General features: G+C 41.9%; 1 protein-coding gene across 6 annotated transcripts in view; it reads right to left on the bottom strand.

Annotated features, from left to right (window-relative positions):
* The window catches only part of SPTAN1 (spectrin alpha, non-erythrocytic 1), a 47466-nt gene extending 25177 nt beyond the window's left edge, over window positions 1–22289 (bottom strand). For all 6 annotated transcript variants that reach the window (XM_075185130.1, XM_075185132.1, XM_075185133.1 and 3 more), the window contains exons 1-9: window positions 22189–22289; window positions 7366–7605; window positions 6664–6789; window positions 4141–4281; window positions 2958–3104; window positions 2732–2865; window positions 1963–2107; window positions 1721–1875; window positions 169–304 (exon numbers count right to left, since the gene is read on the bottom strand). In XM_075185130.1, the coding sequence (XP_075041231.1) occupies window positions 169–304; window positions 1721–1875; window positions 1963–2107; window positions 2732–2865; window positions 2958–3104; window positions 4141–4281; window positions 6664–6789; window positions 7366–7602 (1221 nt within the window). In that variant the 5' untranslated portion in view covers window positions 7603–7605; window positions 22189–22289. The remainder of the gene's footprint in view (window positions 1–168; window positions 305–1720; window positions 1876–1962; window positions 2108–2731; window positions 2866–2957; window positions 3105–4140; window positions 4282–6663; window positions 6790–7365; window positions 7606–22188) is intronic.
* Window positions 22290–22902: the final 613 nt, after the last annotated feature.

Raw genomic sequence — 22902 nt, 5'->3', positions numbered from 1 at the left:
AACCAGTGATAGGTTATGAATAATATTGAGCCCATGAACCGGCTGACTCCCCTGTGTGAACAGGTACAATGATGGCTCCTCTATAATAGTAACACTAAGGCTACACCGCAATACCGAACAGCTGGTTTCGTTTGTTCATGCGGTAGAGCCGACCAGCACCCTACTTACCTTGTGTTCTTGGTGTCTATCAAGAAGCGCCTCGGCTCCAGCTACGTCGTTGGCGAGCTCGTCAGCATTGATGAGCGCCTTCATTTCAGTCACCCAGCTGGTCAGATCTCGGAAATCTGCAAGGAATCTCTGCAACCTGAGAAGATGAGAACACCACGGGGTGACCCAGGGGGCACAGAAGGGATCACATTCTATGGCTCAAATTCTACATTCCTGTGTAAATCAATATAGGCTGCAAAAAGAGGATTTATGTACTTACGTTAAATCAGTTTCTCTGATTCCGTCTGGGGGACACTGCTTACCATGGGTTGTGGAGGGGAGCTTGGGAGTTGGCACCTAACTAGTTAACTTTAGTACTGCCTACAGACCCCTCCCCTCTACAATCCCCCCGCCTCTTCCTCCTCAGTTATTTAAAAAGCCCCAAGGAGATAGGTCAATCAACCAAGAGCATATAGAGGAAAGGCAGAAGGGAGGGATCGCAATGTCCCCCAGACGGAATCAGAGAAACGGATTTAACGTAAGTACATAAATCCTCTTTTCTCTTTCATCCAGTCTGGGGGACACTGCTTACCATGGGGACGTTCTAAAGCAGCCCCCTAAGGGTGGGACTACTCTGAAAGCCCCGCTCGTAGAGCACTACGAGCGAAATTTGCATCCGCGGAAGCAAATATATTAAACTGGAAAACCTTTGTAAAGGTGTGGACAGAGGACCAGGTGGCTGCCCTGCAAAGCTGGTCTGCAAAAGCCCCATATCTCGCTGCCCAAGACACCCCTACCGATCTGGTAGAATGGGCCGTAAGTCTCTCTGGCACCGGACGGTTAGCCTTATGTAAGCTTGTCTAATGGTAGCCGTAGTCCATTTTGCAATGGACTGTTTTGAGGCTGGCTAGCCTCTCTTATTAGCATCATACAGAACAAACAAGGAATCAGTACGCCTCATTAGAGAAGTTCCTTTGACATAAATGCGGAGAGTCCTAACCACATCTAACTTTTCCATAGACTCTGAATCCGAATGGGAAGTTGGAGAAAAGACCGGAATTACAATTTCCTGTTTCAGATGGAAAGCCGAAACTACTCTAGGAACGAAGGAAGGGAGGGTTCTCAACCGCTCTGTCCTTTGTGAAAAACCAGATATGGTTCCTGGCAAGACAGAGCACCTAATTCTGAAACCCTATGCGCAGATGCAATAGTCAAAAGAAAGAGGACCTTCCAACTCAAATAAAAGAAATACAATTTTTTACATTTACACTAAGTACTAAAAAACACTGCCCAACTCCTGGGCACCTAAAAAAAACTGAGGAGGAAGAGGCGGGGGGATTGTAGAGGGGAGGGGTCTGTAGGCAGTACTAAAGTTAACTAGTTAGGTGCCAACTCCCAAGCTCCCCTCCACAACCCCATGGTAAGCAGTGTCCCCCAGACTGGATGAAAGAGAAATCTACAGTCGTTTATCAAACACAAGGCGAGGGCAATAAAATCAATGTGACCACAAATAAGCACTGGCATATTTATATTGAACTCAAGAAATAAAGATGTAACGGTTTTCATCACTAACTTGTAAGAGTCATTGAGACGTGTGTGGCGTTCCGCTGCCAGGGCGCGAATTTGCTCCCAATTTGAGATCAGCTCCTTCCCTTTCACCTGGATCTGAGGTGCATTCTGAGGATGGGACTCCTGCAGGCGGTCTGACTCGGTGCACAAAGCTTTCACCTACACAAACAAGGATGAAGATAAATCATTGCCTGTCCAGCACATCCTCTAGGGTCTTCATGCAAACACCTGTGATAAGTGCCGTACCTTTTCCTCTAGGGCTGCCAGGTCTCGCTCTAGGCCCTCGTGCTTACGCAGAAGGGCTTGCACGCTGGCCAGGTCTCGGCCAAAGTCATCGGATGCCATCAGCTGCTCCTTCTCTCGGATCCAGCCGATTGTCTCATCCACGTCTCTAAAGCAAAAAGATAGGAGAGGGCAACTTTAGAACAGCAGCGTTCTACAAAAAGATGCTGGACTGAGTATCACAGCCTGATCCAGCAGCAGACGTCATTCTGTAGGATCACGTACGATGAGCAGAGACGCAAGAACATACAGCAACAGAATGCCGGGTCAACTTAATCAAACAAGTTAAACATACTGAAGGTCATTTAGGAAGCGTGCTGCACCAGTGCGCCTCAATGGTCTGCCCAGCGCGCATCAAGTTGCATGCATCCTCTCCACACATTGAGGCATGCTTTTAGTTCCCAAATGTGGAGACATGGAAAAAGGTTTCATAGGTGCACAGTGGGAAAGTATTAACATCCTAAAGACCAATCCCCTATCCTTTGAGTACAACCCCTTTCAATTAATGCACTTTTTTTTCCCTCCTACGCTACGGCTTGCTAGCCTTATATACGGTTTAAAGAAATCATGAGAATGGGGGGACAGTGTGCTAGCCTGCTTCACTAAAGACCTATATTTTACAGGATCAGTTTGATGGAAAGGCGAGTTTGCGGTGCACTGCTTAAAAGATAAGTTATTTATATTAAAAAAAAAAAATGCAAATTACACATTTTCCCTTTAAAACAAGTCATACCTGTTAAAGCGCTGAACTTCTGCGGCCCCAAATAGCTTTCCCTGTCTCTGCTGAGAGAGCCCCTTCAGACGCTGCCAGCTGTTGTTGACTTCATCTTGTTTGGTCTTTATTAACTCAAGTTCTGGATGTTCCTCCTGCGGATAGAAAGCACACAAGGGGAGGCAGTGTAATGACATCCGCTTTTACATTCTAGATGAAGAACCGGGAGGTTTTCAGGGTTTGTTACCTGGGCCAACTTGCTTGCAAACTGGTTGACTTCATTCACCCGGTCTTCATGAGCGGCCAGATCTGTCTGGAACTCTTCAAACTTCTTCTGCAAGACCTCGACGTGTTCCAGGTCTTGTCCCAGCTCCTCCGACATCACGATGGCTTCCTAATTTATTTCAAATAAATTATTTTTTTTTCCCTTTACAAGTGATTGAGCGATAGCAGTAGTCTAGTTGACAATAAGTTGAACAGATGAGGAAAAAGCTGATTACACAGAAATATATTACATAAGTACCAATATGAGCGAAAAAGTACCTAGAACACAATTTTATAGATTTACTTTGTATATAGACACTACGGGCGCAGATCTCAACTCGGTGCAAGTTAGTCGCAGATAAATGCCGATCAAGGAGATGCCAGGAAAACTGTCAAATTTAAAAAGGACCCGCATTGCTCATCACAGCTGAAAACAGGGCTCATGCCTCCTAGGGTGCAAAATTGAGCCCTATTTTAAGCCATGATGAGCAATGCAGGTCCCGTAATTGAACAACTCTCCCAGAATTAGTTGCAGATAAAGGACATGCAATGCAACGCACACTGCATTGACTTGTCTGCTATAATTAGTCTTCAAGGTACTAAAACTTGTGAGTAGCACTAGGCTCTGGGGAGTTACCGGAGAATCTTACTATTCAGAAACACATTTATTGTCGCCCTCTCAAGAATATGGATAACGGGTAGGCAGAGAGTGACTGACATCCTTTAGACTTGCACTATGTGGACTGGTAGATTTGTACATATGATAGGTGTGATGTCAAACGACTGCAGTCTCAGTTTTTTGACTTGCATCAGATCTTATTAGGACACGACCCTAAAGATGTGGGGGAGTTTCAGACATTTAACAGACTGGGGAGTTCATACTTTTTAACAGAGCTGCACTGGAGTGTCAGTCTAACACTGTACTGTGTATTTTACCTTAAGGGCTCATATCCAAAAGTTAAAACTTTGGGGAAATAAAATGGTCCTTTTAATCATTTAAATTTAGTAATTTTTTCCTGGATGGACAAAATAAAGATTTGCAAAAATCTATGTGAATGCTCAAGGCATTACTTATGTGGTTGTTTAAGTCACAAAGCAGGTTTATAAAGCATAGATGACATTGAACGATTAAGCGCGCCCACTGATTCTTGGAACACATGGAATACCTTGTCATTGATCCAGTCTAGAACGTCCTCACATTCCCGCAGGTACTGGACCAGCTTCTGTGCCTGTAGCAGCTTGATTCCCTTCTCTTGCATTTTCAAGAGCAGCTGCTCCCATAGACGGTGGAGCTCAATTAAACGGATCTGAAACATAACCGTAGTTCAATTAATGGCCGCTTCCCAAGACAAGGACCTGGGGGGGGGGGTATATTTACTAAACTGCAGGGTTGAAAAAGTGGAGATGTTGCCTATAGCAACCAATCAGATTCTAGCTGTCATTTTGTAGAATGCATTAAATAAATGAAAGCTAGAATCTGATTGGTTGCTATAGGCAACATCTCCACTTTTTCAACCCTGCAGTTTAGTAAATATACCCCCTAGGGTGAGGGAAGGAAGAGAAACACTGAATATAGGGAATAAAAATAGGTGTTAGGAACACCTGAAACATCTTGTGAGTGTGCTGAAAGAAAGATGGTCATTTGTAGACATTTGAGCAATTGTCAAAGCAGGAACTTAGGTTTACACAACCAGAGAAATAAACCAAAACAATAACTAAACACAACAAAAACACGACAAAAAGTACACACCTTAAGAAAAAAAAAGTAGAAAAAAAAAAAGTAGAAGAAATTAACACCCATGCACAACTAGCAAATACAAGTTTAATATATCCCATCTGCCTTCGGTAAGTGCAAATATGCTAAATTACAGCATAATCAGGTGGCTTGTGGCTCTCCAGCTATGGTGGAACCACAAGCCCCAGGATGCAACCCTAAATTAAAGCCCCCAAATGTACTACTGTGTACATCCAAGTTTAAATATATATCATGCTTGGCCCTTAAAGGTTTCCTATGTACATTACATATTTTCTTAGTATATGGAATGTTTTTTTTTTTTTCATATTATATAAAACTTTATTTAACAGGGTTAGAAATGCACATGTAGACTTGCACATAGTACGAATCAAAGGGAACGTTATATTTTATATTGGGGCTACCACTTCCCTTTTTAGGCAAGCTTGAGTCCAGCACTGCAATCCTCTCTCAAACTACCACTTGCCTGACTGGCACAGTGTTGTCCACCCTCATAGAAGACCACCACAGCGCTGGTCTATTAGAACACTAGATTGCAATAACTCTGGGCTGAAGGGGAGAACTTTAGATGGAATAATCCACCCCCCAATAACAATAATTTGGTACGTTCACAACCAGTCACGGTGTGAAATTTTGCCTAGTTCTTCCAGAAACCATATTTATTTAATGCCAGAAGGGTTTCTAAGGTGTAAATATAAAATAGCTAAATACACAGCTGGAGCGATCATGCAAGAAGGGAAGTAGGAAATTGTCACTGCACGTCCAGAAACCTCCACCTACGCGGATGTGTGACCCCACTTGGACACTGGTCACTTTTGGCCGCTGTGCTGTCCGATACGGTGTGAAAGACTAAACCATAGACAGATATGTTACAAAACGGGTGTCAACAGTTCTGCGCTAGAGGTCAATAAAGTAGGTTTACAAATTTACATCCATAGAAACCGTTCAATTGACCTTAAAGTAGGTTTGTTCCCATAAAAATAATAATAAAAAAAAGTAAACAAGTTTATTTCTACAATACAAAGTGCCCAGCTGACCTTATACATAGTATTCCCAAAGCGTTGTCTAAGAAAATCATACAACAGCTGAATGATCTGCATTGTGCTGGCTGAAAGGTCACTACTGCTCATCTAATCACACCAGGATTAGAGTGGAAAAAACTTATTAAATAGATGGAGTCATTGTAGCAAGAACGGCTCCATTAGAGCGACGGATCTGGTTTAGTTTCTCCAACAGAAAGAGCTATTGTGTCATTCAACATTTTAGAAAATCATAACTTGCACACGATGAATACAATGAATCCATATATCTTACAAAAGAGACGATCAGGGAATCTGAAACTTATTATATATATATATATATTAAAATTAAGCAGAATTGTACCAAATGACAGTGTCTCTCCAATATTGATGCATGAAAGCAATAGCACTGTTCTGTGCAGGAAAATTGCAAGTAAAACATATCAGGATTTGCACTTTCTTGCCCCAGACCTGTGGACTTCACTGAATCTCACTCGAGTAGACCACGAAATCCAGAAATAAATAAAAAGAAAGTCTTAATGGAATCTGTGTTACTGGCTGTAAATTCAAACACAGCTCTTATGTAAACAAGGACAATGTGACAATAACCAGTTTCTAACCACAGTAATGCATGTTAGATCAGCAGAGAATTTAAAACCATAGCACTATAGAACGGATTACATTATACATATATGGGGTCATTCTTTGTTAAGACAATGTATGGTTCTTCAGATCCACTGTTCTGTAGATTATTCACAGATTTACATATGGGAACAAACTGTAATAAAACAAGACTAGATATTAAGAGGTAATAATATAATACATAGAGTATGATGGGAGATCTAGATCACCTAAGACTGAAGATTTACAGGTACCTGCAGAGGATAGGAATCTATTGTCATTGTTCAGATACTTACTCTGATGGTCTCGGATGCAAAATGTGACTCTGAAATCATCTGGTTTCCAGTCTCGTCTAGTTTTACAATGGCTCCAGAATTGGCCTGTACTTCTGCCTCAAAGGCCTGGTGTTTCTGTAGCTTCCCCTGCAAGCATATATAAGTAGCATTAATGCAGAAACGGAGCCCAAACAGCCCAACACCGACCCCCACTGAGAGCCCAAACAGCCCAGCACCATACCCCCACCGCGTGCCCAAACAGCCCAGCACCATACCCCCACCGCGTGCCCAAACAGCCCAGCACCATACCCCCACCGCGTGCCCAAACAGCCCAGCACCGACCCCCCACTGCGTGCCCAAAAAACAGCCCAGTACCAACCCCCCACTGCATGTCCAAAGAGCCCAGCACCGACCCGCACCACTAGCCCAAAGAGCCCAGCACCGCGAGCCTAAACAGCCCAGCACCGACCCCCACCGCGAGCCCAAACAGCCCAGCAATAACGCCTCTGCAAAACCTATGTATCTACCACTGCATAAATCTACCATTAACCCACCGAAATAAATCTTACCATCCAACACCCTGCACACTTAGAACAGAGGTAGACAACATGCGTCTCTCCAGCTGTTATGTGACTACAACTGTCCTACTGAGACTTGTAGTTCCACAACACCAGGAAACACAGGTTGATAAAGCCCGTGAGAAGAATTAGTGGAACCATTTACCTGAAGGTTGGTCGGATCCTTATAGTTCTCATCGGATGCGATCTGGAGCTTTTCCTGGATCCATTTTTCAAGTTCGTCGGCATCGCGCTGGAAGAACTGGAAGCGGTAGGAATCCTCCAACTTCTGACGGCGGATGGTGGAGAGCTCCTTGAATCGCAGGTAACGATCTAGGACCTGCTGTCGTCTCTCCTGGATGTCTTCTGCCGTCTCCAGCACTTTGACTCCGCTTGAATCCATTTTCTGAAACGAGGGACAACACCCAATAAAGACGATGCAACAGAGTCAGACAAGTTAAAGGACAGGTAAGAACAGATGTTTTTGCAATCACAAAACTATTAAGTAGAAAATGTTCATGCAACAGTATCAGAAACTTTGAGAGTTAGAACTATAGAGATTTTAAGAAAAGGCTGTGACCATTGGAGAAAGATTTTATACCAGGTCTATTGGTGACCAAAACAAAACAGTTTTGAGCTTAAACGACTCCTAATAATAGGAACAAATTAACATCCACTGGAAAATCTCTTTTGCTCCACGTTTCACCCTCTTCCATAATATCCCTTGCGTGGGCAGGGCTGGAAAGAAGTGCAGAGAAAAACTCAGATTTCCTGGTTATTACAGACACAAACAATAGATGTGGAGAACGTAGACTATGGTGGAATAGAACCTCATATAGATGCAAGAACATCATCTTAATACAACCACCCTCATTACATCCTCCCATTCCCGGTTACAGGACTTTTTTCGGGCTGCACCCACTTTATGGAATTCTCTCCCTCACACAATAAGACTCTCCTCTGGTCTACAAACTTTCAAGCGTTCTCTGAAAACCCACCTCTTCAGACAAGCTTATAATATTCCTCAACCACCCTCTTAACCTCACTACATTACCCTATTACCACCTGTTATACAATTTCACACAAGACAACGACCCCCTGACCAACATTGTTGTGTGACAGGATCATTTAGCCTATGGGTCACTTTTACCTTTGCAGCCGGGCTGGACCGAAATGCAAAATGTAGACTTAACCTCATGTGTCAAACTCCCATTGTCCCATAGATTGTAAGCTTGCAAACAGGGCCTTCTCACCTCTTTGTCTGTTCTACCCAGTTTGTTTATTTGTTTACTATGTTTGTCCCCAATTGTAAAGCGCTACGGAATATGTTGGCGCTATATGAATAAATGATGATGATTTGAGTTAAAAAAAAAAAAAAAAAACAAAGCTGCAGATGGATAATGCAACAACAAATACGATGCTTATTTATCAAATTAAAGCCTGTGGCCTTCCACTGTACTGCAATAAAATTAAACCTTTGCATGCACCCAGTGCTAAAGGAATGTATGGGCTATTTTTGGGTTCTTGGCCAAGAAAGTCGTAAAGACAACTGTAAGCATCATTCCTCTGCAGTGGAATCTACAATCAAGCAGGACAGATGGCCAGAATCACATTCCACTAACACTGCACCTATGCTAGCAAGCCCCCCTCCCCCCCCCCCCCCCCCACAGCACACTCAGACAGAGCCTAGGCAGAGGTGCATTTTCTGGCTACCAGTTACATACTGGAAAGATTTGGCAAGTTACCAGCAGCATTCCCTTTCCAATATCGCGCAAGGAGAAAAAGAAACCCAGACAGCAGCTGTTAGTAGAATTACTGTAACCAAGTTCTGATGTAATGATGTTGAAGGTATCTTGGTTTACACCCCAGTAATCTACCATCTAGGTAACCCTTGGGAAAGACTGTTCAACACTGCAGTCCAGGTTTACTATAGTTCAGTGTTGGCTAACCTGTGACACTCCAGGTGTTGTGAAACTACAAGTCCCAGCATACCCTTCCAGCAATAAGCTGCTATATATTGGTAAAGCATGCTGGGATTTGCAGTGCCACAACACCTGGAGTTTCACAGGTTAGCCAACACTGCTATAGTTGCTACTACAGGCAGCAACAAAGGGTTACATATGAAAGGAGTGGACAAAATTATGTAGTATGTAGCATCAGAGTGTGAAATATAGGAGGAAAATTAATATTTACAAAGCCAAAAAAGGCTGCACCCAGAGATTAATGCTTATAAATGTGTCTCTCCGAATCTCCAGCACTCCTTCAGACTACAGTCACTGTACACAGACTGATCCATGTGGACTATCAGAGAAAGGGGGGAATTAAACCCCATCAGCATCGCATTTTGGAGCCAAATAAGCCTCCAATATGTTTGTTGCTGAGGACACTAGTGGCCCTGCCCCTTATAAGGAGCGTCCAGCGTTACATTACGCATATGTTCTGTGCCGTCAGATAAGACAGATCACTGGTTCTCCAGTGCAGAGCTGCTGACTTCAACCATAGATTCAGCACAACTGTGCTGGAGAAGAGCCAGGTAAGTAATCGCTACCTGCTGCAAAGCTGAAATCTGACAATACCCTGTAATAAGGACAGTGACTTGGGACCTACTGCGCAACCTGATCTCAGGCGGAATTCAAAATTGGGATACATTTGATCACACAGAGGGTTCATTGGGCTCAATGGTTTTACATAATTTGGGAGGGAAACATGCCTGCAAAAAAGGGGTATGGTAGTTTTAGGTCTTCTACCTAAAATTATATACTTAAATGGTGTTTGTTCATTCCAGGTCAGAACTCCTTGAAAGAATTTACCCATTCATCTAAAAGGGTAGATGTTGAGACTTTAGTTTGTGAGTGGCTCATTTACCATAAAGTAGAATTACTTATAAAGTGTCATAGTGAAAATCTTAAGAGTAATTTTATTCCACAAAAGAAAAAGTAAAGCAAGGCGACCACTGGGTCGGGCAACACAGTGGCTCAGTGGTTAGCATTTCTGCCTCACAGCACTGGGGTCATGAGATTGATTCCAGACCATGGCCTTATCCGTGTGGAGTTTGTATGTTCTCCCAGTGTTTGCGTGGGTTTCAGCCATGGGAATGTTTCTAGCTCCGTCATCAAATGTGCTGCAGGCAGTAAAGGGTTAATATGCAGAACCTTTATATTACAGCAGAGGGTTTATTTGGCTGTACAGTTCTCAGGCCCCACCCTGTGAGATGCACTGAGATGGGCCCCATTCTCCTGGGGAATGATTTCCTGATGGAGAACATTGTCTCAGTGAGCCAGGAATGTGTAGGAAGGATGTGCACGAAGCAGTCCAAGCACAAACATTACACTCACTCTGCAGTACGTATATTTATCAAGCACATAGCCATAGAATTCTCTTCCAAATGCCCCAAAGTCATTCTCTGCAGGCACTTTATAAACAGTGTTTATATCCAGCTTTAGACTGTAATCTTTTCTAGTTTATTGTTCCAGTAACGATGGGACTCTGGGGGGGTGGGGGTGTCTGTGTGGTAAGGAATAGACATTGTAAGCTCCACAGGGCTGATGTCAATGATTAAATAGTCACTGTTGAGCGCAGCATAATATATAAGAGATATATAAATGTTAATAATAATGAATTCTGCAAAAAAAAAAAAAAAAAGCAAAGAAATGCCATTATGCCTGAGTATGCTGCTCTGTGATGGAGAATTTACTGCAGTGCAGAACTTGTACAGAAGGAAGATTCAGGAACTGATGGGACAAACTGTTTGTGGAACTCTGGGATCTTTTTCGGCCAGCGACGAGCCTGGTCTCCACTCTGGTATTAACTGGGATAAAAGGCTGTGCTAGTCAGCAGAGCAGCTCATTGTTCTGGAAGTGCTACGGGGCAGCACTAATGGACTGATCTTTCCTGCGGCAGATCAGCCGACGTCACCGTGTCCGTCCCTTGCCAAAAACCCTGCTCAGCAGCCTCTCCGAGAGCCCCCGTTTACCAGCACTACCGCAGACTTCTGCAGCCTGAATCTTAACAGCTTCACTGCAGATCTGTGAAGACGCCCAGACACAATTTGAACCCCCTGAGCTTAGTGGAATGCAACATATCCCCCCCTAACATTAACACCGTACCCTGCTGGGATGCACTTACAGTTCCTCCACCCATGAATGTAAAGACTCATTCATATGAAACCGCAATACATGTAAAGAGTGGCTTCAAGTATACAAACAAAATGAACAAAACGGCTTAATAAGCAAAATTAAAATTACTTTAATAAATGGAAATATATATATATATAATTTTTTTTTGTTGAAATGTGAGCCACAGAATGGGAGATATTACAAAATGCATATACAGCTAAGGGCCCATCCGCAGATGGATTTCCCATTGCCGCATTCCAAATGTAATGTGAGAAAATCACCAGCAAAATATTGCCGCAAAACCATTTTGGAAACACGGCTCAAATGCTACCATAAAAAAATGGGCCCTGCCTCAATATGTTCACCCCTAGCCACAACTGTCCGTATGGGCAGCAAATACAGCATGACATAGCAGTCAAGATCATATTTCCCGGTCTACTTTCTTGTGTTCTTCTGGAAGCAACAAGGGATAATGCTTCTGTGGACCTACCCTAAAACCGGCCAACTATAGCGAGATAACAGTACGATCATGATCCTTTTGATCATAACTGTACCGTTATCTCGCATATATATCCGATAAGCGCCTTTAATATGTGTATCTATTATATTATATATATATTTTAGGTTTAGTGTCCCCTTTACAACCATGGCACAAATAATGTAAGTGTACAGTAACCAACCATTAGCTTGGAACAGTCTACAGCAAGATTCACTAATGAGTTTGCTTGGTTGTTATGGATTTCACCTTCTAAAGGTCCGATTGTCTGGTAACCTATTGCACATACTTGCCTACTCTCCCGAAAGGCTCCCAAATTTCAGGGAGTCCTCCTGAACTCCAGGAAGATTAGGCAAACCTCCCGGATTCGCCGAAATTCACGGCATTGAATGGCAGGGCTTAATCTCGTCATTAAGCCCAGCCGCCCGCTATTGAATGCCGTGAATTTTGGCATTTTATAGTGGGAGCGGGGTTATGTTGCAGCGACGACAACGCCACGCCCCCTCCAACCCCGTCACATGACTGATCCCAGGGGAGAAGTTTTGAAAGTTGCATGTTATTACATAGCAGCATAATACATGATATAATACACTCCCAGCTCCCTTATCAAGGATTCTTATACTGCAATTCTTCATAAGCCTCCAAAATTAGAAAACCTATGCAGTTACAGCTAGTACAATGACATTCTCATGTCAGTTTCCTGTGACCTTCAATGTGTTCTTTGAACTCCTCAAGTAAAGGAATTCCTACTAAATTACTGGGCCCAGTGCCAAGCTTATGGATCTCCCACCTCTTCAAGCTCCTTCACTAAAAGACTGTACACACCCTAAACCACTAGAATCAAATGGATGACCCAGCAACCAGGCAGTCACACCTTTACCTGGAAAATAAAATATAATATAATATATATACACATACATATATACACAAACATACACACACACACGTCTATGTATCTACAGTAGGCAGTGGTAAATTATAATCAAAGTATTTGAGGCAGGATCCTGGGACCCAGACCTTGCTCAATCCAATTTAGCGATAGAATAGGACAGTGTTGGCTAACCTGTGACACTCCAGATGTTGTGAAACTACAAGTCCCAGCATACCCCTCCAGCAATAAGCGGCTATATAGTGGCAAAGCATGCTGGGAGTTGTAGTTTCACAACACCTGGAGTGTCGCAGGTTAGCCAACACTGGAATAGGACAACTTGAGCTGCAGATGGGTGTAACCCTCCCTAATTTGCAATGAGTAAGGGGCATGGACTACCTCTTTGGGGTTTGATTGTATAGATCATTTTCCCAATGTTGTGAGCTTTGGATGAGAAATTATTGCATTTGCCTTTCAACCTGTCGAGCGGCTCTTTGGAGACAGATCCGCCTCACTGCCAAGTTCTAATGAACATATAAACTCTAAAGAGGTTCAGAGTGACCAGACATTGGTTAAGAAAAGAAATACGGGGACCTTGTTGACCAACCAGGGTGGATGGTGGTATAAATTATACCACAGTCACTGGCTACTGTACAATCACAGCAACTTCCAGTTACATTAAGATGGTTTTCTCTTGGTCCAAAGCTCTGAATTTTATAGAGCCCCACAACAATGACACAGGCTGCTACGGTGACAGTAGTGTCCTCTCCCTACATCAAAACAATGATGGGGATACAAAAAAAACCCCCTGAAATATGCATGTTCTAGGCCAGTGTTGGCTAACCTGTGACACTCCAGGTGTTGTAAAACTACAAGTCCCAGCATGCTTTGCCAATCTATAGCAGCTTATTGCTGGAAGTGTATGCTGGGACTTGTAGTTTCACAACACCTGGAGTGTCACAGGTTAGCTAACACTGTTCTAGGCTATGCTGCAACATGATGGTTTGTGCATTGTATAATTTATAAACACATATACATGTACATTGCAAGCAAATAACTTTTGTATATGTATATTCTTTATTTATTACATTAGGTAAAGCACAATTATACAGCATAAAGACTTTTACAACAGCCTTGTAGTTAGGACTTTGTGCAGTGTGTGTGTTCGAAGTAATTATGTCTAAACAGCTTCTATCAGCACCTTCCAGCTTCAGATAAGGCTGCACTCCTACATCACATCACTGCAGCAACTAGTACAAGGAAATTGATCCACAGCCACGGCCCCTCCCGTCTGCATTCAGCTGATAATACCAGATAGTTCCAGACTTCGAAGTGGAGCTCCATCCCCACTGTATATAGGTTTGCAAATTAAACTGTAGGTTCATTCTGGCAACAAGGAGCCTACAATGTATTAAAAACAGAAGACAATTTTCTGAACACTTTATGCTCAGAACTGTGACAGATTTTGAAACTCTGTCTGTGGCTGGATCACTTAGAAATAACTTCTTGTATAAATTTACTGCACTTAGTGGCGCAGTGCAGCAATGTTTACCATAGCAAATGTGCAGAGTTTTGCATTGGAAACGTACTGATGCCATGTCAGAGGAAAGTTGTTTTTGCAAGTGTCTGAAGAAAGGAAATTCCATGGTAAATAAGCCTTTTTAATCTGTGAGTGACCAACACTTTTTCTTTAGCCCGAATACTCAGCAGGGGGTCGTTACCTTTTATCCTGTCTTGTTAAGAAAAAGTAAATGAACTACATGAATAACGCAATCGGCAAGTAATTTAGAAAATCACAGACTGATGTGAATTTTGTTAAATCCAAGATTAGAGACTATATTACACGCTGAAGCTAAATATCTGATGTAATATCTCAGACTTTGTGGTGCCAGCTAGGAAGGGTGCTAGGTTACCTCTTGCCAACGTGTGTCAGAAACAGTATATAGGAGACCACTTGAGAAAATAAACATCACTGCTTGAAGATTCTGCCTGACGCCAGTTGCCTGCTGTGTCCTGTGACCAACAGTTAAGAGCTTACACTCTAATCTGTTCCTCAGCTGTCCTGTGTTGAACCCAGCTTCTGTGTCAACAATCTCTGCCCGCTACCCAGCGGTCCTGATCCATAGCTAGCGGTCAGGAGGTAACAGCCAACCCACAGCAAAGAGGTGTTGCAGCAGCTACACTAGCTACCCAGAAGTAACATTTGTAGACGCCATTGATGGAGCCTAGTGATGGTAGCCAAATTCTCCTTCAATTATTGCGCAGTTGCCACTCGCAACTCGGCGAGTGTCTGGTGGCAAGGTGACACCAGTGGGAGTGGTCAGCAACAGTCTGTTACAGATGGCGAGAAAGCAACCCCGATAAACTGTGCAACAGACCGGGTGGCAAAATAAGCCCATCCAGTCACACTGTCACTGTAAAACAAGTGCTATTAAATGTACTAAAATGAGTATTTGAAAAGAAACAGCGTTTTGTATAATAGAATTGTAGTATGGTCAGGTCATGTTGGGGGTGTCGTGTCCTATGTCTGTATACAGTGTACTTATAGAATGTTGGGGGTGTAGTGTTCTAGGTCTGTATACAGTGTACTTATAGAATGTTGGGGGGTGTAGTGTTCTAGGTCTGTATACAGTGTACTTATAGAATGTTGGGGGGTGTAGTGTCCTAGGTCTGTATAGAGTGTACTTATAGAATGTTGGGGGTATCGTGTCCTATGTCTGTATAGAGTGTACTTATAGAATGTTGGGGGTGTAGTGTTCTAGGTCTGTATACAGTGTACTTATAGAATGTTGGGGGGTGTAGTGTCCTAGGTCTGTATAGAGTGTACTTATAGAATGTTGGGGGGTGTAGTGTCCTATGTCTGTATACAGTGTACTTATAGAATGTTGGGGGGTGTAGTGTTCTAGGTCTGTATACAGTGTACTTATAGAATGTTGGGGGGTGTAGTGTCCTAGGTCTGTATAGAGTGTACTTATAGAATGTTGGGGGTATCGTGTCCTATGTCTGTATAGAGTGTACTTATAGAATGTTGGGGGTGTAGTGTTCTAGGTCTGTATACAGTGTACTTCTAGAATGTTGGGGGGTGTAGTGTCCTATGTCTGTATACAGTGTACTTATAGAATGTTGGGGGTGTAGTGTCCTATGTCTGTATACAGTGTACTTATAGAATGTTGGGGGTATCGTGTCCTATGTCTGTATACAGTGTACTTATAGAATGTTGGGGGTATCGTGTCCTATGTCTGTATAGAGTGTACTTATAGAATGTTGGGGGTGTCGTGTCCTAGGTCTGTATAGAGTGTACTTATAGAATGTTGGGGGGTGTAGTGTCCTAGGTCTGTATAGAGTGTACTTATAGAATGTTGGGGGGTGTAGTGTCCTATGTCTGTATAGAGTGTACTTATAGAATGTTGGGGGTGTCGTGTCCTAGGTCTGTATAGAGTGTACTTATAGAATGTTGGGGGGTGTAGTGTCCTAGGTCTGTATAGAGTGTACTTATAGAATGTTGGGGGGTGTAGTGTCCTATGTCTGTATAGAGTGTACTTATAGAATGTTGGGGGTGTCGTGTCCTAGGTCTGTATAGAGTGTACTTATAGAATGTTGGGGGGTGTAGTGTCCTAGGTCTGTATAGAGTGTACTTATAGAATGTTGGGGGGTGTAGTGTCCTATGTCTGTATAGAGTGTACTTATAGAATGTTGGGGGTGTAGTGTCCTATGTCTGTATAGAGTGTACTTATAGAATGTTGGGGGTGTAGTGTCCTAGGTCTGTATACAGTGTACTTATAGAATGTTGTGCACATAGTCTTAAGAATCAGTGATGTAGTGTTACTGGATAAAGCTGGTGCTATTCCTGTCTATACAGAATAAGGCAGCTACCAATATTCTAAATGGAAGTATAGAGGAAGCATGTCAGCTGCACACAATCTATGTCCCTATGATCTGCCGTCCATTTACAGGGGAACAGTTTCTACTAAGGCATATACCCACTAGGTAGACAGAATGAAACCCTATAATGTATGCCACAGCTTAATATCTACATCCGCACACTATCAAATGACAGCCCTGCAGTGGCAGACGGTCTTGCTATATATAATATATATATATATATATATATATATATATATATATATATATATATATATATATATATAACTACATATAATGTATACACCAGTCATGGTGCTGTATGGTTATAGTCAACCAAACAGCTGCTGTCATTAAAGATATTTAATAACATGGAACATTTACACCATCCAAGCAATCTGTATCTACTTCTCGCAGACATGAAGCAAGATATGCAGAATAAACCTACTTTCAGCTGGGTGTGCTTTCTGTAGTAACTTAGGACACCGTTTATTCCTACATATTAAACGCATCTATAAATTAAATGCACGTAAAATGATGAGGACTGAAAACACTGCATTTCTTTCATGGCTTTTTTCCAAACATATTATATTGTAGCAACTAGCTTCACTTTTCACTGCAAGAAAGTGTACCAATTTCCTCTATACAGAGCAGTCAGCCATTTAAAGGGCTGTACCAATATTGATAAAATGCAGCCTGTTTCACTTGGATTGACTGACAACCCTGAGGCAGATTGCGCTGTGTCAGGTCACTAGTTCCTAGCGAACAGACAGGGTGAATTTTCAGCAAACTTGTTCAAGAGCAACTAAGGACAATATCTGGTTCATAACTGGAAATTTGGCATTTAATAGCCCTTTGACTCCACAAAACAGCTGACCCACTCAGCGTACGTAACGGTGCAATTTAAAAAGCAAATTAACCAGAAAGTAACACAGCTAGCAAAAATACTAATAAAACAGCCACATGAAACACACACACCACTAAAAATGCTGTAACTCATAAGGACTGGTATGCCCTGGCTGTAACTCATTATCATACTGACATAACAGTGAATGCATACGTCTTACTGATAGTGGTGTGTGGAGTTTGTATGTTCTCCCAGTGTTTGCGTGGGTTTCCTCCGGGTGCTCTGGTTTCCTCCCACATTCCAAAAATATACTTGTAGGTTAATTGGCTGCTATAAAAAAAAATTGACCCTAGTCTCTCTCTGTGTGTGTATGTTAGGGAATTTAGACTGTAAGCTCCAATGGGGCAGGGACAAATGTGAGCGAGTTCTCTGTACAGCGCTGCGGAATTAGTGGCGCTATATAAATAAATGATGATGATAGTGCTGCTGTACAACAAGCACAGTGCAAAATATTTTGGTCAACAGTAACCATTTATGAAAAAATAAACTGTTTTAAAAAAAGAGTTAAATCCATAACTTTACAGTCTGACAGAAAAAAACAGGAGTTTCAAATAGGCTGTTATTTTTCTCATACAACTGTAGAATTGGTCAGCAGATACTGGCAACGACACTGACTTGACAAGAAAACAATGGCTGCTAATTTAAATGGAACCATTTTTCATTCCATTGTTGGAAATAATGTATGGTACCGTTCTAGTGAAACATGTATGAATCTTTATTTTACCTAGTCAAGAGAAACCAGTTAGGCAGGGCAGGGTGTCATGAGGTGAGGAGACCAGACTGATTCACTTCAAGGCTGCAAATTATGAATTTTAAATGCAGGCTGAGACCTACTCGACATAAAATTACTTGTTTATACGATGCAACGGCAGAAATGGCCTCTTAATGTAGAACCCACACCCAGTAGAGGCAGCCATTTTATGGGTAGAACCAACATTCAGCATGTCAATTTCACAAGAAACTAGTTACTCGCTCCCAGTAAATAGTCTGCATTTTCAGGACCATTCATTCAGCCTACAAAATGGCTTCCTTCACTGTGTACACGATGGATACTATACAGCACTCATGAGGATCAGATGACTGGGTAAATATATGGGTGCTTTAATACCAGAATCTGCGCTTCCTATTGTTTCCATAGTTATAGAACATGGGAAATGTGCAGAAGTCACAAGACAGACCAGCAGCCTAGGCTGCTCCTTTGCAAGGGATTGAAAAAAATACAAGTCAGAATTAATTAACCCTCTCCTTCCTAGAATCCCCAAACTGGACAGACTCAAAGACCCAAAGTAGTCAAAGCAGCTAAAATGTAACTTTTTCCATCTATTACTAAAACAAAAGTTCTTAATTCCAATATATATAAAAAAAAAAAATATTCATTTACACATTTTTTTTTCCCTGTAGCAGAATGAATTAAATTTCATAAATATGACGAAGGCTGCACTGGCTTTACAGTTGTTGCGGCATTAGGCAGAAACGTGTTGTGGTCACCCCTGCAGCAGACAAGCCCACATTCTGAACCTGCAGAGATCCAAATCCCGCCCAGAGAATTGCAGAACCTTCTCGTAATCAGCCATCCCAGCATGATGTCTGCAGCACCTTGTGCCAGAACCTGCTCCGCATTCCTGCGCGGTCGACATACAGCGCAGACCTCTGCACAACGATCATTAATTATTTAGAAGACAACAACATCTTTGAGAAAATATTCTTTGTATTAACTCACATTGTAACATTTGAAGTAAAACATTTGCTTTTCTCTTTTGCAAGACCATCTACAGTTGGAGTACGAGACAGAATTGACGGATAACACAATTTCGTTATATAACAATTCGGGGTCTTGTTTTAAAAGTTTCCTTTTCTTTTTTTGTGTGAAAACTTTGCTGGGGGATCCACATGAACTGAATAACGCTGAACGTCATGAATAATAATACAGCACAGCAAATCAGTCTGTGCCCAGAGGATTAAATCATTGAATTGCTGCAAGCAGAATAACAATAACACTCCATGCAGAAGAGAAATATAACATAGAAACATGCCACAATACTGCGGTATAGATTGGTCCTTCTCATCCCCACAGAAAGAAATCACAGTATAAAATAGGCAGTGAGCAATTGAAAAGCTCTTCTAGCTAAGAATAAAAGAACATAGCGAAACAGGTCATAAGAGCAGGAACTCATCACTGCAAACACACCACACGATACCTGGACTCTGATCTTACGAAGAGACAACATGGCGGAACAGACAATTCTAACCCTTAAAAAACAGGACAGGTCATTGTATCGATATTTCAGTCAGAGAAAGGTGTCATTAACATCATTGCCAGCAATCTTTATACACTTCCGCATTTACTGCATTATACTTTCCCTCACAGTTTGCCAATGTAGCCCAGTTAAGCTCTGTGTAGTGTCTGGTATCTAAATTAATTAGCCATCTACAAACTGGCGGTTTGCCCGCCCCCAGGAACTAATGGATTTTTAGAAGGAAGGGCACCTTTTGATTTTACAAAGTCATTTTCACTGCATTTTTATTCTATATCCGGAGACTCCTCTGGGCATTAAAGCCAACTTTTAAAATCTCTGATTCACACTGCGGCAGCCTCGCAGAATTTAAAGGGACGACCATATCGAAGATGGGGTTATAAATACTATTATCGAAAGTTATTTTGTAGCTTACGTGGTATAAGTGTATGTAGCAATTAAATAGTCAAGTTAACAAGAGTGCTGGTAGATAATATATAGGACAATTGAGCAATTGTCTGCTTTCTGTTTTACCAATCACTCTATAGCTACCTACAAATATCAAAGAGCATTTATATGATTGAGATTGTCTTCTGTACCAATAAAAACACATTATTGCTGGTGTTAATTCATTGAGATACTTGAGTGCTAACGTAGAACAGACTATAAACTCCAAACGCACCCTACAAGTTACCAGAGAGGGTGTAATACACTTTGTACATGTGCAGCTGGCTTCGGCACAGATATCAGTGCATGTCTGGAATCCATAAAATGCTGGGTATGTATGGCGAGATATTAACTGCTTAACATAGAAACAGCCATTGTACCCTCACTAAACAACTAACACATTTGGAGTCACTGTAGAGAGTGTATACGTGATAAGACATGCCCACCATCTATGCCCCCCACAAGCTAAAGGAGAAAAATGTAGTTAATAATTGTGTCAACAAACTATCTATACAGGATGGGTGAATGCTGTCAAAAACCATCATTCAGATATGTGCAGTGCATATATATATAATTTCACTGCAATGACCACTGCATAAGACACATTAAATTATGTTCGGTAATACCATGTTTAGAATAAGGATATAAGGACGCTGAACTATAAACCATTTAAAACAACATAATTCCAATGCTATATATTGAAATATACGGTGATTGAAATTTGTAAGCAACATAAGTGAAATACATAATTATATATTATTCAAATACTAGGCAGACATGTCATGCTTTTTTTTATATCCCATGCATATTTTATATATATATATATATATATATATATATATATATATATATATATATATATATATATATATAATGTAATTATATACAGACACAGATTGTAAACTTGTAGTACATACTGTACTAGTCTACCATAAAACTAGCCATTACAGAAAAAAATTATTTTATTTGTGTAGGTGCAAAGAGATTACTAGCAGTGACAGCATTTACAAGTAATTGCATCAATGTAATGAAGTCTAACCATCTCACAATTCAATTCGAATACTCCCAGGGGTAGAGGGCGCTGGGTGGGTGCAAGGGGCAAGCGGAGCACGTCCTTGACATAGAAACTAGCAGAGCTCATATTTTCCAGAATGACATTCCTGCAGCTAACGCCCTACAACACCCACAGTAATGCATAATATGGTATCAGAGCACCTAGTGCAAAAATAAACCAATTATTACCACATTCCAATGTGTTACAAAACGCTGGGAAGGAAGGAAGGTGTTAAATTCTCTTCTGCAGCTGGGAGCCTTGGTAACAGGATTAAAAATGTATGCACTGGTGGCAAGAGAGATATTGAATAAAAATAGGACTGCTCAAGCTGGAAAGCTAGAAATCTAATCAAATAGGGTTTCAACAATTCACTTTCAAATCCCCCCCACCTTATCTTTTATCTATCCATTGTTTGCATTCTCAGCCTTGAATTGACATTACAGAAACAATACACACACATTGCTATTACAGTCCGTCAAAAGGGTATTCAATTAAAATATAAAAAAAGATTCAATGGCTAAAATTCATAAAATGCAAACAAATATCTATAGGTCAGCAAAACCAGCTATATTAAGTATGCATTGTAAATATTGAGTAATTATAATAAAAAAAATAAATAAATAAGACAGCTTGTTACATTAACATACAACAGCTTTTGCAACATTGTAAATAGACACCTCCCTTTAATGCACTAGATCACACAGACTCGGATGGTGAATATCAGATATTGCAATCGTTACAGAGCTTGCCCACAGAGCTTGCAATCGTTAATTGGAACCAATGCAGCCAAGGCCCACAGGGATATTACCATTGTGCCTCACAACGAGTAATGTTGCTTGGCATCATTATTAGTAGACTAAGACATTAATGCACATTGCATGGTTGCTGTAAAGGTGCAAGAGAGCCCAGAGTACAGCATTGGGAGGATGGATAGCTGCCCCTGGGGGTATTATGGGTACTTTGGGCAGGATGGGGGCAATAAGGGGGGGGAAGGGGTGCGGCCTCACCGGCTCTGGGCTGTTATTAAGGAATCCAACGCGCTCACTCCAGCTGTCCGGATCTTCGTCTGAGCGCGGCCAGCGAGGCTCGCCCCTTATATACCCCGGGCCCCGGCTGCGCTGACGTCACCTTCTGCAACCTCTCCGGAAAAGCACGAACGGCCGAGCGCGGTGGACACACCCCCTGCCGAGTGCGGCTCCTGCACGGAGGGAATGGATGTATAGGGAGGAAAAGGCGTGTTTGCAGCCAAATAATGGCGCCTGAGCCGATTCTGCTACAAGGGCAATAACATCAGAGACAAATGATGTTTGCAAAAATATATATAGATTTTTTTTCCATAAATGGTCTGCAAATGTGTGTCTGCAAGAATCTATGACCTGGAAATTTCATCATCACCATTTATTTATATAGCACCTTTAATTCCACAGCACTGTACAGAGAACTCACTCACATCAGTCCCTGTCCAGTTGGCGCTTACAGTCTAAACTCCCTAACACAGACAGACTAGGGTCAATTTGATGGCAGCCAATTAACCTACCAGTATGTTTTTGGAGTGGGAGGAAACCGGAGCACCCGGAGGAAACCCATGTAAACACGGGGAGAACATACAAACTCCACACAGATAAAGGCCATGGTCGGAAATTGAACTCTTGAACCCAGTGCTGTGAGGCAGAAGTGCTAACCACTGAGTCACCGTGTGCGCTGTATTAGGGAAATAGGAT

The sequence above is a fragment of the Mixophyes fleayi genome, chromosome 9 (assembly GCF_038048845.1).
Source record: "Mixophyes fleayi isolate aMixFle1 chromosome 9, aMixFle1.hap1, whole genome shotgun sequence".
NCBI lineage: Eukaryota > Metazoa > Chordata > Amphibia > Anura > Limnodynastidae > Mixophyes > Mixophyes fleayi.
The sequence above is the reverse complement of the archived record's forward strand: the minus strand, read 5'-3'. Positions and strand labels throughout refer to the sequence as shown.